Genomic DNA, 17,501 nt, shown 5'->3' with positions numbered 1-17,501 from the left:
AAGAGAACATGTGTTTTTCATACTCTTACCTTTTTCCCACTAGTGACTGAAGGGCATCATACTGCTTTTGAGGAAGTTGCTCAACCACCCCCTGCATTTGCTTCAGCATATCCCACATGTATTGTCCCATGAACTGTTGGTAGGAGGGTATGCAGGCACATCAAACACTGTCCTCCCAATAGTATCTGTGGCTCTAGAATCCCTCCCCAGGAGCACAGACGAGAGGGTTCTAGACCTCTTGGTTTTTTGAGAGCAGATTCAACCAGGTGTGTTTAGCTGCCACTTGTCAAATCTGGGAGTTTTTTGTAAGAGATAAATTGAGTCCACCTTCCCATTGACAGAAGCCACAGAGAGGATGTTTTTCCACATCCTCATCTGTACCTCCTGAAAGATCTCGTGGACTGCAACTGCCATGATTTCCTTAAGGGGCTTCATGAACTGGAGTATGTCCAGCATCTTGGTCCTGGACTCATCCTCCATCAGCAATGTAAATGGCATGGCCTCAGCTGTTTTCTTGACAAATCCAGTTAGGAAAGGTCCTCAGGCAGGTACTTCCTTCTTTCTGGAGAAGAGGGGTTAGAAGGAACCCTTGTCGACACCTCCTCTTCATAGGCATCTGAGGAGTAATAGCCAAAGCCCCAAGAGTTCAACTCACCTTGGTATGCCGGCAGTGAAGGTTACCCTCTTTGCTCACTCCCCAGCCATGGTCTCCAGAATTGGTGCATAAGGCTGTTTCAGCCTGGATCCTAAGGAACTCTGACAGCCCAGTAAAGCTTTCTTCCCCAAGAAGCCAGAGATCAATAGACAGGCGGTAGTCAGTCATCGACCTCAAAGCCCTTCTAGGCATCAGTGTCAGATCTAGTACATCAGAGCCAGTGCAAATGCACCAAGCACCAGAAAGCAAACAAGGAGAGAGGCTCAAGGATCAAGGTGTCTGCATCTGTGCCCTTGATGCAAAGTCGAACTCAATGACAGTAGCAAGTCGATGGCCAGTGGGCACCCATACCACACCACCACAGAAGGGAACATGAAAGGAAACCTAGGGAAAACTGAAAAAAATCTTATTTAGAGTAAACTGCGAGGAAAAGACTGCAGGACCTCACAACAAACAATCCTGTTTTTTTGGAAAAATTCCCAAAAAGGGACCAGAAACAGGTGAGTGGTGCACCATATTGCGAGTGAAGGCTATGCGGAAAATTTAACACTGAAGGGAACCCATACAGACACACAGAAAATAGCATGCCCAGTGAGATGTAATCAAAGTTCTAGAAACTTTGAAATAAGTTGTATGTGCCAGGCTCCACTAAAACAAACAAAAAAAAAAAAACCATGGGTGGGTAAGAGTATGTAAAATTAACGGAGAGTTCATAGGCTATAGGTATTACCAATTATTAGGCTTATTCAATATTTGTTGATAGTTAATGTGGCTTTCAATGCATACTTCACTTTCAATGCATATCCAGCATAGCTCTCTGCTTCAACGGCAGGGGAGAAGAAAAACTAATACTTCACACATATCCAGCATAGCGCTCTGCTTCAACGGCAGGGGAGAAGTAAAACTAATAATTCACGCTTATCCAGCATAGCTCTCTACTTCAACGGCAGGGGAGAAGAAAAACTGATACTTCACGCATATCCAGCATAGCTCTCTGCTTCAACAGCAGGGGAGAAGAAAAACTGATACTTCATGCATATCCAGCATAGCTCTCTGCTTCAACAGCAGGGGAGAAGAAAAACAACCAATAAGGGCCGAATAACAGTCTGGGTAAACAAATAAGTATGGGTGTAGCTTGCTTATTGCGGCGGTTACTACCCCTAACTAATCAAGCTTGATATTTCACTTGGATGCAGCTCCATCACTGCTCTCTGCATTAATGGTGGGGGTGAAAGGGTAATAGAACCAAGGTTTGCTAAGGAGCCAAGAGAAACAGATAAGTATGAAAGGAAAGAATTGTGAAGCTTGCTGGGCAGACTGGATGGGCTGATTGGTCTTCTTCTGCCGTCATTTCTATGTTTCTATGGATGATGATATCTTACATGTGAGGACTGCCATCCTGCCTGTCCTCTGAGAAAGCTAAGCATTTAAGTCCGCTTTGAAAATTTTCAGGTATTTCTGTTATACACATACTAAAGTTACACCTGTTCCTGAGCAAGTGTAACTTTATGTATGTATATTTACATGCATACTTTCAAAAATCTAAAGTATGCACACAAATGATACCCCCACCCCAACTCCATTTCCATGGAACACCTACCACAACTCCCTGGATAATTTTCAAAGACAACATACACACAAACTGAGGTTTATGAGTGTAAATCATTTTGAAAATTATCTACTAAACATTCTGATTTTATACATCACAGTAGCCTTCTATTCACCCAGAATGGCTGTTCTCAACACCAGACCTCAAGCCACCTTAAAAGTCTGTTTTTTCAGGATAACAGAAACAAAGTAACTCAATTTCAGACATTTGGTTGCAAGTCATCTAAAAACTCTCTCAATGGGGAGTGCCCTGAGGATCAAATCCAACTGATGCCTTACACACCAAACTGAACTTTATTAATTGCCTATTAAGAAGAGTGGTGTGAGATTTTAGATGCATCAGAGCCCAGCTTCAGTTTATTTCATTTCACACATTTTTCAGAAACCGTCAAATCCATCTATATAAAGTTCTGTGGTTACTGAGGCCTCTTTTAATCTATCACTATTTTATCCTAGATGACAATACTTTTTCCAATGGATGTGGGAGGACCAAAAATATACAGCCTTCCAGAATACAGCACTGTAATCATTTAAGTAATAATTAGCATGGTGTGCTGAGTTTTGCTTATTCCATATAATTAGTGAACAGCAGGAAACTGAAAAATGCAATAAATGAAAATTGGTTCTTACCTGCTAATTTTCTTTCCTGTAGTACCAAGGATCAGTCCAGAGAAGTGGGTTGTGTATCCCTACCAGCAGATGGAGTCAGAGAGCAAAATTTGGGCACTGCCATATATACTATAGTGCCACCTGCAGTCCCTCAGTATTGACTTGTACCCAAGCCCACATGTACCAAACTCATCCCTCCCTTAGTTATTTAGTTATTTATTCTGTTACTGCGTTTATGTTATACACCGTTCTCTGTAAAGGCTACGCCTATATATCTTTTGTTGTAAGTTACTTGTAAACCGGCACGATGTGCAAACGGTTGCCGGTATATAAAATTAAATAAATAAATAAAAAATAAAAATAAATAACTAATGGACGAAGGGAACTCAGCCCAACAGAACCGCCCTTCGGCCTCAAATTACCTACCCGAAAAAACCACTAGGAAAACAACTGCTCCACCAACTATGCCTGCAAAACACAGAGCTCTGTGCAACCATCAGCACAAAAAGAAAAAATTCAGTAAGGCTGTCTTTCGGTAGCTGAGGAAAGGGGTGGGCCTCTGGACTGATCTTTGGTACTACAGGATCGAAAATTAGCAGGTAAGAACCAATTTTCATTTCCCTGTATGTACCAGTATCAGTCCAAAGAAGTGGGATGTACCCAAGCCACCCTACACTGGGCGGGAATCCGAAAGACCCGCAAGCAGAACACTCTCACCAAAGGACGACCCCTCTGTCGCCCTTACTTCCAGACAATAATGTTTAGTGAAAGTATGCAACAAAGACCACAACGCCGACCTACAGATTTCCTGAGGCGACAGCAATTGACATTCTGCCCAGGAAGTAGCCTGGGCTCGAGTGGAATGAGCGCAGAGGCCCAACGGAACTTGATGTCCACGGGCAATGTATGACGAACAAATGGCCTCTTTAATCCAGCAAGCAATGGTCACCTTAGACCAGAGCTTTCCAAACTTTTCATGTTGGTGACACACTTTTTAGACAAACATAATTTCACGACACGGTAATTCAGTCTACTAGTAAACCAGAGGTTAAAGGTTAAACGAATGAAACATATTTCGACAATTTATGTATGTTTCCTTAAATATATACATAAATAAAATGTTTCACGACACAACCTATCTCATGAAAACCTTAAATTTATATTAAAAATATATATTCCAAGATTCATGTTATTGTTATAATTTATGAGAAACAATAATAAAACAAATTGTCTGGCCCCCACACACTCATATCTCTCCCCCTCAAGCACATGTCTGTCCCCCCAGCACGTTTGCCCCCCACTCACTCATCTCTCTCCCCCCAGCACATGTCTGGCCCCCACACTCATGTACCTCGTCTTTTTGATTGTTGCCAGTTAAGTGCTTCACTCCCTTCCATGATCACCAGACACTGCTGCTTGCAGTCAGTACTCCTCATGGCCAGGCCTCATCGGCAGCAGCAGCCAATGCAAGGATGGCTGGGCTCGTTCCACCCACCAAGCCCCCCAAAAAAACGCGATTGACAGCAAAAATCACCCAATAATAAGCAACCCATAAACTGAAAAAAAAAAGTGAATCTCTAGGAAAAAAAAAGCCCAAACTTGCATCAGAGTTGACCGGGCTTGCACGACACACCTGCACACTGCAGGCGACACACTAACGTGTCCCGACACACAGTTTGGAAAGCTCTGCCTTAGACGCTTTGTCCCCCTTTTTTGGGCCACCAAAGTGAATGAACAAATGATCGGACCATCGAAAAACATTGGTAACTTCCAGGTAACGCAACAAGATGCGCCGCATGTCCAGTAAATGCAGATCCCTGCCCTGGTAGGACTCACGAGACCAGTGAGGGAAACCCGGCAGCTCCACAATCTAATTGACGTGAAAAGCCGAAACAACTTTCAGAACAAAGGATGGAACCGTGCGCAAGGACACCCTATCATCGTGAATGCGAAGAAAGGGATCCTGCACGACAAGGCATGTAACTCGGAAATCCGACGTGCCGAGCAAATAGCCACCAGAAATACAGTCTTTAAAGTGAGATCCTTCAAGGAAGCTCCACGGAAAGGCTCGAAGGGGAGACCACAGAGCACTCGAAACACTAGATTCAAACTCCAATCAGGGCACACAAAACGTATGGGAGGCCGCAAGTGTTTAACCCCCTTGAAAAACCGAGCAATATCCGGGTGCACTGCCAGCGAGCTGCTGTCAAACTTGCCAAGCAAGCCACAGAGTGCTGCTATTTGAACACGAAGGGAATTGAATGCTAACCCCTTAGCGAGTCCCTGTTGCAGAAACTCCAGGACCTGTGGGACATGCACTAATGGATTGCAGGAACGCTGTTGACACTATGCTTCAAACAGCTTCCACACTCTTACATAGGCCATAGAGGTGGCTGGACGCCTTGCCTGTAGAAGCATAAAAATGACCTGTTTGGAATAGCCCTTCAAACGTAAACGTCGCCTCTCAAAAGCCAAGCCGCAAGAGAGAAGTGATCCTCCCGATCCGAAAATATTGGACCCTGACGAAGTAGTCGCGGTAAATACGCGAGTTGCAGAGGGCCCTCGAGAGCCAAGTGAACCAGATCCACGAACCACGGACAACGCGGCCACTCTGGGGCTATGAATACCACCCTGCCTGAATGGAGTTCTATGCGACGGAGAAGCCGACCGATGAGGGACCAGGGAGGGAAGGCATAAAGAAGTATTCCCGTGGGCCAGCGGCACACCAGAGCATCGAGACCCATCAAGCCCGGCTCCCGTCGACATCTGAAAAAGCGTTCAGTCTTCGCGTTCGCCCGCATTGCCATCAGATCCAACTGCGGTACACCCCACCTGGTGCAAATGAGGTTCCAGGTGTCGGGAGACAGCTTGCACTCCCCCAGATCGAACTGCTGTCTGCTGATAAAATCCGCCTGCACATTCTCCACCCCTGTGACATGAGACGCGGCGATCCCCGGTAGATGACGTTCCGCCCAGGCGAATAGGAGTCGCACTTCAAGTGCCACTGCCGGACTTCTTGTCCCGCCTTGTCTGTTGATGTAAGCCACTGTCGTCACATTGTCGGAGAACACTCTCACCATTCTGCCCCGGATCCAGGGTAGGAATGCTTTTAGGGCTAGCCGCACCGCTCGTGTCTCGAGTCGATTGATGGACCATGCGCCCTCCATCCGCGACCAGAGACCTCGGGCGGACCGGTCTGCACACACCGCCCCCCCAACCGGATAGGCTGGCATCGGTGGAGATTATCAGCCAATTCGGGGTTTCCAAGTCCACCCCCTGCTCCAGATTGGTGCGCGATAGCCACCATGACAGACTGACTCTGGAAGCAACGGCATTGGTAGGTGGAATTGTTTGGACACCGGACTCCATCGAGATAAAAGAGCACGCTGCAACGGTCGTGAGCGAACACCCACGGCACTAAATCCTAGGTTGAAGCCATGGACACCATAACTTGCAGATGATGCCACACTGTGGGGGTCTTTCTCCAAAGGAGAGAGTGGATTTGGTCCTGAAACTTTGTCACCTGGTTCGCCGCCAAAAACACCTTTCTGCACAAGGTGTCGAACTGCGCTCCCAAGTAAATCAACTCCTGCATGAGTTCCAAGTGACTCTTCTGCACATTGATGACCCAGCCGAGCGACTGTAAGGTCCCCATCACCTTGCAGTCCTCTCGTGACTTTGCTCGAATCAGCTGTCGTCCATCTGGAACTGGGACAATCGCTCGTAGCTCGATGAGGCGTTGCAGAGTTACCTAACTGCTTCGCGTTTGGTGCGAGAGGCCACGCGGGACTCCACATAAACCTCCCGCACCGGCTGCGAAAACTCTAGAGCGTAACTGTCTCTGATCACCTCCAGAACCCAGCGGTCTGAGGTAATTCACTCCCATTCCGAGTAAAAGTTGGATAATCTGCCGCCGACAGCTTCGACGACAGAATGGGAGCCCGTGGCTTCATTGGGCAGGTTTACTGGTTCCTGTGCCGAAGTGTCCAGAGTCTCTACCAGCGCAACAACCCCCACGAAAGGACTGCTGACGTCCTGAAGCTTGTTTGGAGGTCGAAGGCGTGGAATATCGACTGGTACGAAAATGGCAGTACTCCCGAAAGCGAGACCAGGAGGGAAACATCTTCTTAGAAGTCCTCTTATCTTTCGGCAACTTATGGCCCTTAGATTCTCCTAGCAGTTTAACCAGCTGATCGAGTTCCTCCCCGAAAAGTAGCTTGCCCTTAAAGGGAAGATTACAAAGTTGTGACTTGGATGACAAGTCCGCCGCCCAATTTCGAAGCCAGAGTAGTCGACGTGCCGACACCACGGACACCATACTCCGCGCAGAGGTCCTCACTAAATCATACAGCACATCTGCCACATAGGTGATGCCCACTTCCAATCTAGCAGGACGGAGGGCATCACCACCAGCGGCCCCAGAGTTGGAAGCCGAATCCTGCACCCAGCAGAGGCACGCCCTCTGCATAACGCTAACACAAACCGCCGCCCGCAGGCTCAATGCGGCCACTTCAAACACCCGCTTCAAATGGACCTCCAGCTTGCGGTCCTGCATGTCCTTCAAGGTGGCTGCCCCCGCCACCGGGATCGTGGTCTTCTTTGTAACTATAGACACCACCGCGTCCACCTTCGGAATCTTTAGGAGGTCCAAAACATCTGTCGACAGAGGGGACAGCTTCGCCATTGCCCTGCCCACCTTCAGTCCCACATCAGGAGCATCCCACTCACGGGTAACCAGCTTGCGAACCTTTTTAGATAATGGGAAAGACGTTGTGGGGCCCTCAATCCCATCAAGAACCGGATTAACACCTTCGTTATCAGAATCTTCTTGGGAAATCTTCAGGCCCAGGATATCCAACACCTGGGAAATCAGCGGGTGCAGCTCATCCCACTTAAACAGCCGCACCACACTGGGATCGCCCCCCCCCCTCCAGTAGGCTGGATGTCATTGTCATCATCTGCGTCATTCGGATCCACATCCCCCAAATCCGGGATTGGATCCAGATCTGCTGGACCCACAGCCGAGGTTGACGCAGCCCCTGCCCCAGGAGCCGGATCCTGCGGCTCTCTGGCATCCTCCCCAGAACGGGGATACTCTCCCGACCGTGGCTGCTGGTCCATGTTCTGCCCCAGCTTTGCAGGTGGCTCCGCCCGGTCCCCCGGCAACCCCTGTCTCTTAAATGCTGTATGCTTCCTTGCCAAATATGCTTGATGCATCAGCAAAATTAATTCAGGTGAAAACCCATCTGGGTCCCCCTCCCCCTCCGGGGAATTGAATGGTGCCAGATCTCCATCCCCAAGGGTGAAATCGGCCTCCACCGGGGCTAAAATGGGGGGATCCTCTTCCCCCGATCTGCGGCAAGAGGCCTCTGTACCCTCCCCATGGGAGAGAGCAGCCGATTCAGTCAAGCCTTCCATCCCACAGGCAGCTGCCCAAACCGGGAAGGCTAGAAACAGGAGGAGCTCTAGTGCCCCCACACCCTTGGGAGTCTGCCGGCCGAAATCGTGGGCCCAATCGGCAAAACCGCGCCGCCACGTGGCCCATGTTCAGGAGGAAGGCCTGGATGGAGAAATCGCACACTGGGCAGACGTGGGAAAAACAATCCAAAATGGCGCTCCGGGCCCTGTTAGAATGAGAATCGCGGCAAGACGTGCTGAGAAACGGGAGTCGCAGCCAAAATACACTTACCTCTTCCTCCAGACTCACCCCAGAGCCCCGGGAGTCGAGGAAAGGCCCAGTTAAGCTCCCTGAACAGCCGTCGAAACACAGGCCACACCTGCACAGACTCCTCACCTCAGCTAAAAAAGTCGGCAAACTGTCTTTTTTTTTTTTTTGTCAACTTTATGTAGATTCTTCCTCTTGCAGTGGTTAAAGGGAGCAGCTGAAACAGCTACGGAGGTGAGTAGCCAGGAGCCCCTGGCCTTCACCCCCCGAGCTGGAACGGGCGAAACCCAGGCTGGGGTATCTAACCCCCCAGACACCCGGCCTCGACTGAGGGATGGCCCACGAAGGTGCCTAACACCTCAGGAAGCAATCGTAGGATAAAATAAAAAAAATCTATCTAACCTGAAAAAATTCAAACTAAAAACACTAAGACTGCAGGTGTATCTCTAATCATCTGCTGGAGTCAGAGAAATACTGAGGGACTGCAGGTGGCACTATATATATATGGCAGTGCCCAAAGTTTTGCTCTCTGACTCCATCCCACTTCTCTGGACTGATCCTGGTACGTACAGGGAAATTAAGTTAGTACATTCCTTTTGCCAGAGTTATACTGAAACAGAAAAATAATATGTGTCCAGCATGAGCAGGCTCATTACTGAATGATACAAGCTGGGGGGGAAAAAAAAAACCTACACAATTTTCAAAATATATTTGCATGAGTAAATAAGTATCGTATTTTGCACTCCATAAGACGCAGTTTTTTCCCCCAAAAGTGTGTGTGTGTGTGTGTGTGGGGGGGGGGGGGGGGGGGATGTCTGTGCGTCTTATGGAGCGAATATTTAAAAAAAAAAAAAAATAAATAAAAAACAAAACACCCTACAACCCCCAACCTCCTGACCCCCCCGAGACTTTCCAAAATGCCCTGGACCCCCGCTGGACCACCAGGGACTTTTGGCAAGTCTTTGGGGGGGGGGTCAGGAGGGGGGGTTGTAGTTAATTAAATTTGAGGGGTTGGGGTGGGGTTTTTTGTTTGGTTTTTTGTGGGGGGGGGGGGGGGGGGGGGGTTTACACGAAATGGCCCTCCCCAGACCCAAAAACGAAACTGGGACAAAATAAATTGTATGCACACCCCTAATTTGCTCCATAAGACACACAGACGCCCAGGAACAGAGCCAGTTTAGCACACCATTTTTTATTTATTTTAATTTTCCCCCTCTGAATCCTAGGAGCGTCTTATGGTCAGGTGCGTCTTATGGAGCGAAAAATACGGTATATACACAGGTATCCTGCCCTGGCTTGAAGTTCTCCTCCGCACAATAGTTAAAAGTGCATGCAGATTGTCACAGCAACAGCATTTTTAAACAAATTAAAAAGAAGCATTTTCAAGAGTATATTTAGATCAAAGGAATAAATAGCACATATTACACTGGTAATTTCAAATGTACATGTGCAGTTTTACCCCAATCAGCCACCCAGAGAAACTGGTGCACAATATGTGTACAATTTGTACACATATTCTTGCAGCTAATTTTCAAAGCAGAACTATTCAGGTGTTTTGCTTTGAAAATTAGTGGCAAGGTATGAATTTGAAAAATTGCCCCCATATCATCTTACAAAATCTAGCAACCTGGACTCTCTTTCTAGACAAAATTAAAACAGAAGTTCCATCAGGTGAAAACATAGTAAACTGTTAGCCCTCTTAAACAGAGTGATGTTACACATCATGCACCTTTATAGGGCAAGCTACTCAATACTTCCATTATTGCTGGACTGTTTTTTGCAATACATTTTTGTTAGTCACTATATTATTCTAGATAACATTACTTGAGTGCTATTATTAGCTAATAAAAGATGCATCAACAAGTATGCTACCCTACTTCTAGATCAGGAGTTCTAATGCCAGTGTCTACAGAGAAAATGAATATTTATCAGATGTGTTTGCATATTTTAAATTAAGACGACTAATGTGAGGAATTATTGGTCCCGTGATATTTTACAAAGTGTCCACTAAAGATTTCCATATACTTTCCAAGTTCTGAAGGTACTCAGGTTCAGGTACGCAGGCAATTTTGAGAATGCCTGGGTGGTTTGCTTTCCCAAACCTGCAAGATAATTTTCAAAGAAAATTGCTTCATAGAAATTTGGAGCCAGCAAGTACTGCAGGTACAAACTGTCTGTGGACTTTGCACATTCTTTAGAACAGGTTGCATACACAGGAATTTTAAAATGAAATTGCTGATCATACTATCTCTTCCCCAGCCCTCCCAGTCACAGCTCTCTTTTCAGCAAATGAAGAGTGTGCAATTTTCAGCCAGGGGAATTTACTCAGTTAACTACTTCGTAATCTGGGTAAATACCTTTGAAAACTGCCATCTTAATGTACACCCTATTGCTCACTGAATAACTAGACACATCTCTGAAGCATTTTCTAACACAAGCATCAATATTACCTTAGTATGCTTTGCTCCACGCAAATGTGACTGAAGGGTTGCAAAACTCATACAAGTAACTTTGCAGAGCTAAGGGTGAAAAGACAAATGAACATGTAATTATGCCAGCATTGTAAAAGCAAAAATATTACTGTTAAAGAAGAAGCTGGTTAGATTACAATTTCTAAAATAGCTTAGAATTAAAATACTCAAGCATCACAGACAAGAAATTAGTAGCTGTAATAAAACTGAGCAAAATATTTAATAACGTCAGATTGCCCTATGCATTCTCTTAAACCCTTGCACCCAACATCCTCAAACCCAAAGAAAATTTGGTAAGCAAGTTTTCTTACCGTAAACTGTGTTTTCCATAGATAGCAGAATGAATTAGCCATGATCAGTGGGTAACAACATTTATTTATTTATTGGTTTTTATATACCGCCGCTCAGAGATATCACGTCAGTGTACAGAGAACTAAAAATACGCAATTGCGTTGTACATAAAACAGTATGATAACAACTGAGGAACAATACATTAAAAAAGTTAACTGCAGTAACAGAAAAGATTATATAAATAATAAAAAAATGGAAGGGAGGGATAGGAGGGGAAGTATAAACTTGAAATGGGGGGGAAGATGCGAGAAGGTCAGGGAGGAAAGGATTAAATACATATGGGGCTGTACAATACATATGGGGCTGTACAATACTAGGATTGAAGGATATAGTGATGACTGAAGGAGAGAGGAAGTCGGAGAGAGGGGTCAAAGGAGGGAAAAGTCTTCAGTGTCCTAGCTTAAGGGTAAAGAGATAGATGAAGCTAAGAGGGGGGGGGGGGGGTAAATAGGCAGCATAGAACAGACTCATCTCTACAAAGTTAGTAGAGCTTTGAGCTTTACTGAGCATGAGCAGGAATTCCCACACAGGCCTTCCCTCGAGAGCCATCTCAGTTTGTTTCTAGAGCTAACTAGCAATGATGTCGATTCTCCAGGGAGGAGGGTGGAAATCTCATGGCTAATTCATCCTATCTACAGAAAAAAACATTTATGGCAAGAAAACTTGCTTTTTCTGTCAATAAGAAGGCTGAATTAGCCATGATCTATGGGGTCTCCCAAACCGAGGGCTGCAACGGAATGTTACTAAAAAACCCAGATTCCACTATGGGGAGTAGACTACTGCAAGAGCATGTTATTCAAAACTGTTTGTCCAAATGTACAGTCCACATTTGATTATGTACTGAAGACCAAGTAGCAGCTTTGCAGATATCTTCTAGAAGAACTTCTCGCAAGTGGGCAATGAAGGAGGCCACAGCTCTAAGTTAATGAGCTTTTACTGATTGATAAGATCAAGACTCACTGATGTGCTATCCAGTAGGACAAGGTGCATTTAGACACTGGTATTCTTAGCCTATTTGGGCCAAATGAGACAGTGAGAGGCTTGCTGATGTGGACGAGTTCTTTGCTTATAGTAGCTTTCATGAGCATGCGGCAGTGGGAAGAAAGTCAGCAGAACAATGGACTGATTGAAGTGGAAAGCAGAGAAAAATCCCTTTCAGTAGGGATTTTGGATATGAACAAAGGATCACTGATGTGAAAAAAAACTGCACAGAAAGCAAGTAGTGCATAAGAGGATATTTATTTATTTATTTATTTTGGGTCTTTTATATATCGAAGTATAGCAATCTGCCTTCACTCCGGTTTATATGTAAACAACATAATACATAGAGTTAACATTGGGACATTGTGAAAAAAAAAACATTACATGAACTAAATTTACAAGATAAAGAGAGATTTCTTACAGGAACTATTGTAACATTTCTTAATAGGAAAGATATAGCCTAATAATATAACAAGTACTGGTGGCTGATTGGGCGGTGTGTTGGGGCTGATATAAGAGTCTGAAAGTTGGACTTTAGTTCTTTAGTTCACTAGAGGGGGGGATTATGATAATTGATCGTGGGAGGGGAAGGAGAGGGGAAGAAGAGCATGATTGGCAAAGTCTGATGTGTGGAACCGGAGATGTGTAATGGTTCATGCTAGTAGTGCGTCACTTAGCCTATGCCATCTCTGAACGTTTGTCTGAATATCCATGTTTTTAGTTCTTTTCTAAAGGATTTGATGTCGCAAATTGATCTTATGTATTGTGGTAGGGAGTTCCATAGGGTTTGGTCCTGCTATGGAGAACACTCTGTTCCTGGTGTTGGTGAGTTTCGCTAGAGGAAGAGGTGGTATTTCTAGGTGTAGTTTGTTGGTTGTTCTGGTCGTTCGTTGAGGTTTGTGTTGCTGAATCATGTTATTGAGAGCATTGTTGTCGGCTTAGTGTAATGCATTGTGAATTATTGTTAGAATTTTGAATTCGATTCTCTGCTCGATTGGAAGCCAGTGGAGATTTTTCAGGACAGGGGTGATGTGATCTGATTTCTTCTTGCCGGTTAATATTCTTGCTGCAGCGTTTTGTAATAGTTGCAGAGGTTTTAGTGTAGATTTAGGAAGGCCAATCAGGATTGAGTTGCAGTAATCGAGGCTGCTGAACATAAGAGATTATAGTACTGTTCGGAATTCATGTTGGTGGAGTAGCGGTTTTAGGTGTTTGAGGATGTGAAGTTTGTGGAAGCCTTCTTTGGTTTTGTTTGCGATGTTCTTTTTTAAGTTGACTTCGTTGTCGATCCAGATGCCGAGGTCTTTTGTTGAGTTCTTCAGTTGGATCGTGATGTTATCTATTTGTATGGTGTGTGTTGGGGGTGATTGTTCTAAGTTGTTTCTTCCTATGAGTATGCATTCCATTTTATTCATGTTGAGGCATAACTTTAGATGGTTCAGCATGTCTCTGATCGTGATTAGGTGCTTGACTGCAGTGCTCAGTGCCTCTTCTATTGTGGAAGTTATTGGGATGAGGAGTTGGATGTCATCGGCGTATATATAGAATGTTACTCCGAGACTTGAGATGAGGTGGCATAGTGGGAGTAGGTAAATGTTAAAGAGCGTGGCCGAGAGTGCGGATCCTTGTGGTATGCCAGTTTCAAGTGGATGGGGATTTGAGGATTTATTGTTAAATGGTAACTTTGAAGAATCTGTCTTTTAGGAACGATTTGAACCAGTTGAGTGTTTTGCCGGTAAGACCAATTTTGGTAAGTCTTCACAACAGGCATTTGTGGTCCACCGTGTCAAATGCCGCAGAGAGATCGAGTAGGATTAAGAGGTGGCTTAGTTTGTTGTCGAAACCCCTTATTATTTTGTCTGATAGGTTGACGAGAAGAGTTTCCGAGCTTCAATTTTTCCTGAATCCATGTTGTGCGGCATGGAGAATATTGTTGTTCTCCAGGTGTTCATTAAGCTGTATTAGTGCTGCTTTTTCAGTCATCTTTGCAAGTAAGGAAGGTTTGAGATGGGCCTGTAGTTGTTTGGGTCAGTAGGATCTAGGTTCTTCTTTTTTAGTATAGGAGTGATAGTTGCGGTTTTTAGTTCAGTTGGAAGCTCACCTTCGAGTGATTTGTTGATGATGGCGGCAAATGTTGGGGCGATGATGTGCGCCATTTCTTTCAGATTGCTTGTTGGGATTACATCAAGATCGTGACGTGCAGGGTTGATTTTTCGTAGCATTTTTTCCGCTTCTATGTTAGAGATTGGCTCGAAATCTGACCAGGGGGTTATGGAATTAGTTCCGAATTTTTCCCTCTGTAGATGAGGTGTTGTTGAAGGTTCCTGTTAGTTTGCTTGTTATAGTTGCGATGGAGAAGGTACAGAGAAGGGCAACCAAAATGATAAAGGGGATGGAACAGCTTCCCTATGAGGATAGGCTGAAGAGATTAGGGCTGTTCAGCTTGGAGAAGGGGGGGATATGATAGAGGACTTTAAGATCATGAGAGGTCTTGAACGAGTAGATGTGACTCTATTATTTTCACTTTCGAATAATAGAAGGATTAGGGGGAATTCAATGAAGTTAGCAAGTAGCACATTTAAGACTAATCGGAGAAAATTCTTTTTCACTCAACGCGCAATAAAGCTCTGGAATTTGTTGCCAGAGGATGTGGTTAGTGCAGTTAGTGTAGCTGGGTTCAAAAAAGGTTTGGATAAGTTCTTGGAGGAGAAGTCCATTAATGGCTATTAATCAATTTTACTTAGGGAATAGCCACTAGGGATGTGAATCGTTTTTTCACTATTTAAAATATCGTCCGATATATTTTAAATCGTCAAAAATCGTTAGAGGCGATATATAATAGGAAGTCCCCCGATTTATCGTCAAAAATCGTAAATCGGGGGAAGGGGGAGGGGAAGGGCGGGAAAACCGGCACAGTAAAACAACACTAAAACCCACCCCGACCCTTTAAAATAAATCCCCCACCCTCCGGAACCCCCCCAAAATGTCTTAAATTACCTGGGGTCCAGTGGGGGGGTCCCGGTGTGATATTCCACTCTCAGGCCACGGGTGCGTTGATAGAAATGGCGCCGGCGCTACCTTTGCCCTGTCATATGACAGGGCAAAGGTAGTCGTTGCAAAATGGTGCCGGCCGTATGGCCATATTGCCGTACTGCAAAATTGCACTACGGCAACACGATTCAAGTGCAGGAGGTCGTTCCCGGACCCCCGCTAGACTTTTGGCAAGTATTGTGGGGGTCAGGAGGCCCCCCCAAGCTGGCCAAAAGTCCCTGGGGGTCCAGCGGGGGTCCGGGAGCGATCTCCTACGCTTGTGACGTCGGGGGACAGGAACCAAAATGGAGCCGGTGCTACCTTTGCCCTGTCACATGACAGGGCAAAGGTAGCGCCGGCGCCATTTCTATCAACGCACCCCTGGCCCGAGAGTGGAACATCACACCGGGACCCCCCCCCCCACTGGACCCCAGGTAATTTAAGACATTTTGGGGGGGTTCGGGAGGGTGGGGGATTTATTTTAAAGGGTCGGGGTGGGTTTTAGTGTTTTAGTGTGCCGGTTCTCCCGCCCTCCCCCGATTTACACGATATTTAAAAAAACAAAACCACGACGATCCGATTCCCTCCCCCCCCCCAGCCAAAATCGATCGTTAAGACGATCGATCACACGATTCACATCTCTAATAGCCACTGCTATTAATTGCATCAGTAGCATGGGATCTTCTTAGTGTTTGGGTAATTGCCAGGTTCTTGTGGCCTGGTTTTGGCCTCTGTTGGAAACAGGATGCTGGGCTTGATGGACCCTTGGTCTGACCCAGCATGGCAATTTCTTATGTTCTTATGCTTATTTTGTTTTTAAAGAACATGGCAAAGTCATGGCTTAGGTTGTTTGTTCTGGTTGTGGCGGTGTTGTTACTGTTTTCTTCAATGAGGTTTCTGACTATGTTGAACAATGCGTTTGCGTTGTTTGCGGAGTTTTTTATCTTTTGGCTGTAGTAGTCATGTTTGGTATTCGCTATCGTGGTTTTGTAGGTGGCAAGTTGAGTGCGGTATCTTTGAAGTGTTGTGGAGCACTTGGTTTTTCTCCATTCTTTTTCCAATCTTCTGAGGTTTCTTTTCATCGAACTGAGATGTGAGTTAAACCATGGGTTGTTTTTACTCTTGGGTTTTTTTAGCTGTTTTGTTTTTATGGGGTTTATGTTATTAGCAGTTTGTTCAGTAATGTGGAGCCAGGATTGTATTGCTCTGTTGATGTTTGAGAGGTCTAGGTTAGCCAGTTGCTTTCCAAGCTCTTGTTGAAGTAGGTTTAGTTGGAAAGGAAGTCGGTAATTGAATGATGTATTATCATTTCTACTTGTTGAGATGTTGGATTGTGCATGAGTTCTGCATTGTAAGAGAACGTGATCCGACCATGGGACTGGGCTGGCTGAGATGGATGTGTCAGTGAAGTGGTGATTAGTGAAGATCAGGTCCAGAGTGTGACCCGCTTTATGAGTGGGCATGTTTACTTGTTGTTTTAGGTTAAAGCTGGAAAGGATGTCTAGGAAGGTTTGGCAGTTTTGTGATCTGGGGTTGTCTATGTGGAGGTTGAAATCCCCGAGTATTATGGTGGGTTTTTTTGTGCTGATGTTAGTGATTAGATATTCAAGTAGTGGGGAAATATCATTATCTAGCAGCTTGGGAGGGCAATAGACTAGGCATATTTGAAGGTGTTCTGAGTCAAAAAGAGCGATTTCATATTTCTTGGGAAGGTTGTGAGGAATCAATTTCATGGCGAAGTTCTTCTTTATTATGAGAAGTAGTCCTCCACCTCTACGTGACTTTCGTGGAATTGAGAAAAGGTCGTAGTCGCTGTTAGTTATCTGATTCACTAGTACTTGATAGGGATGTGAATCGTCAGATATATTTTAAATCGTCAAAAATCGTTAGAGCCGCGATACAATAGCAATTCCCCCGATTTATCGTCAAAAAATCGTAAATCGGGGGAGGGCGGGAAAACAGGCACACCAAAACAACCCTAAAACCCACCCCAACCCTTTAAAACAAATCCCCCACCCTCCCGAACCCCCCAAAATGTTTTAAATTACGTGGGGTCCAGTGGGGGGGTCCCGGCGCGATCTCCCACTCTCGGGCCACGGCTGCGTTAATAGAAATGACGCCGGTGGCCCTT

The 17,501-nt window shown here is 45.4% G+C and overlaps 1 protein-coding gene across 4 annotated transcripts in view; it reads right to left on the bottom strand.

Moving 5' to 3' along the window:
• Positions 1–17,501, bottom strand: part of LOC115084728 (serine-rich adhesin for platelets-like) — an 859,145-nt gene that overhangs the window by 723,030 nt on the left and 118,614 nt on the right. For all 4 annotated transcript variants that reach the window (XM_029589967.1, XM_029589968.1, XM_029589969.1 and 1 more), the window contains exon 3: positions 10,988–11,056. In XM_029589967.1, the coding sequence (XP_029445827.1) occupies positions 10,988–11,056 (69 nt within the window). The remainder of the gene's footprint in view (positions 1–10,987; positions 11,057–17,501) is intronic.

Source organism: Rhinatrema bivittatum, chromosome 2 (assembly GCF_901001135.1).
Source record: "Rhinatrema bivittatum chromosome 2, aRhiBiv1.1, whole genome shotgun sequence".
Classification (NCBI taxonomy): Eukaryota; Metazoa; Chordata; class Amphibia; order Gymnophiona; family Rhinatrematidae; genus Rhinatrema; species Rhinatrema bivittatum.
This window is presented reverse-complemented; position numbering and strand designations above follow the sequence as displayed.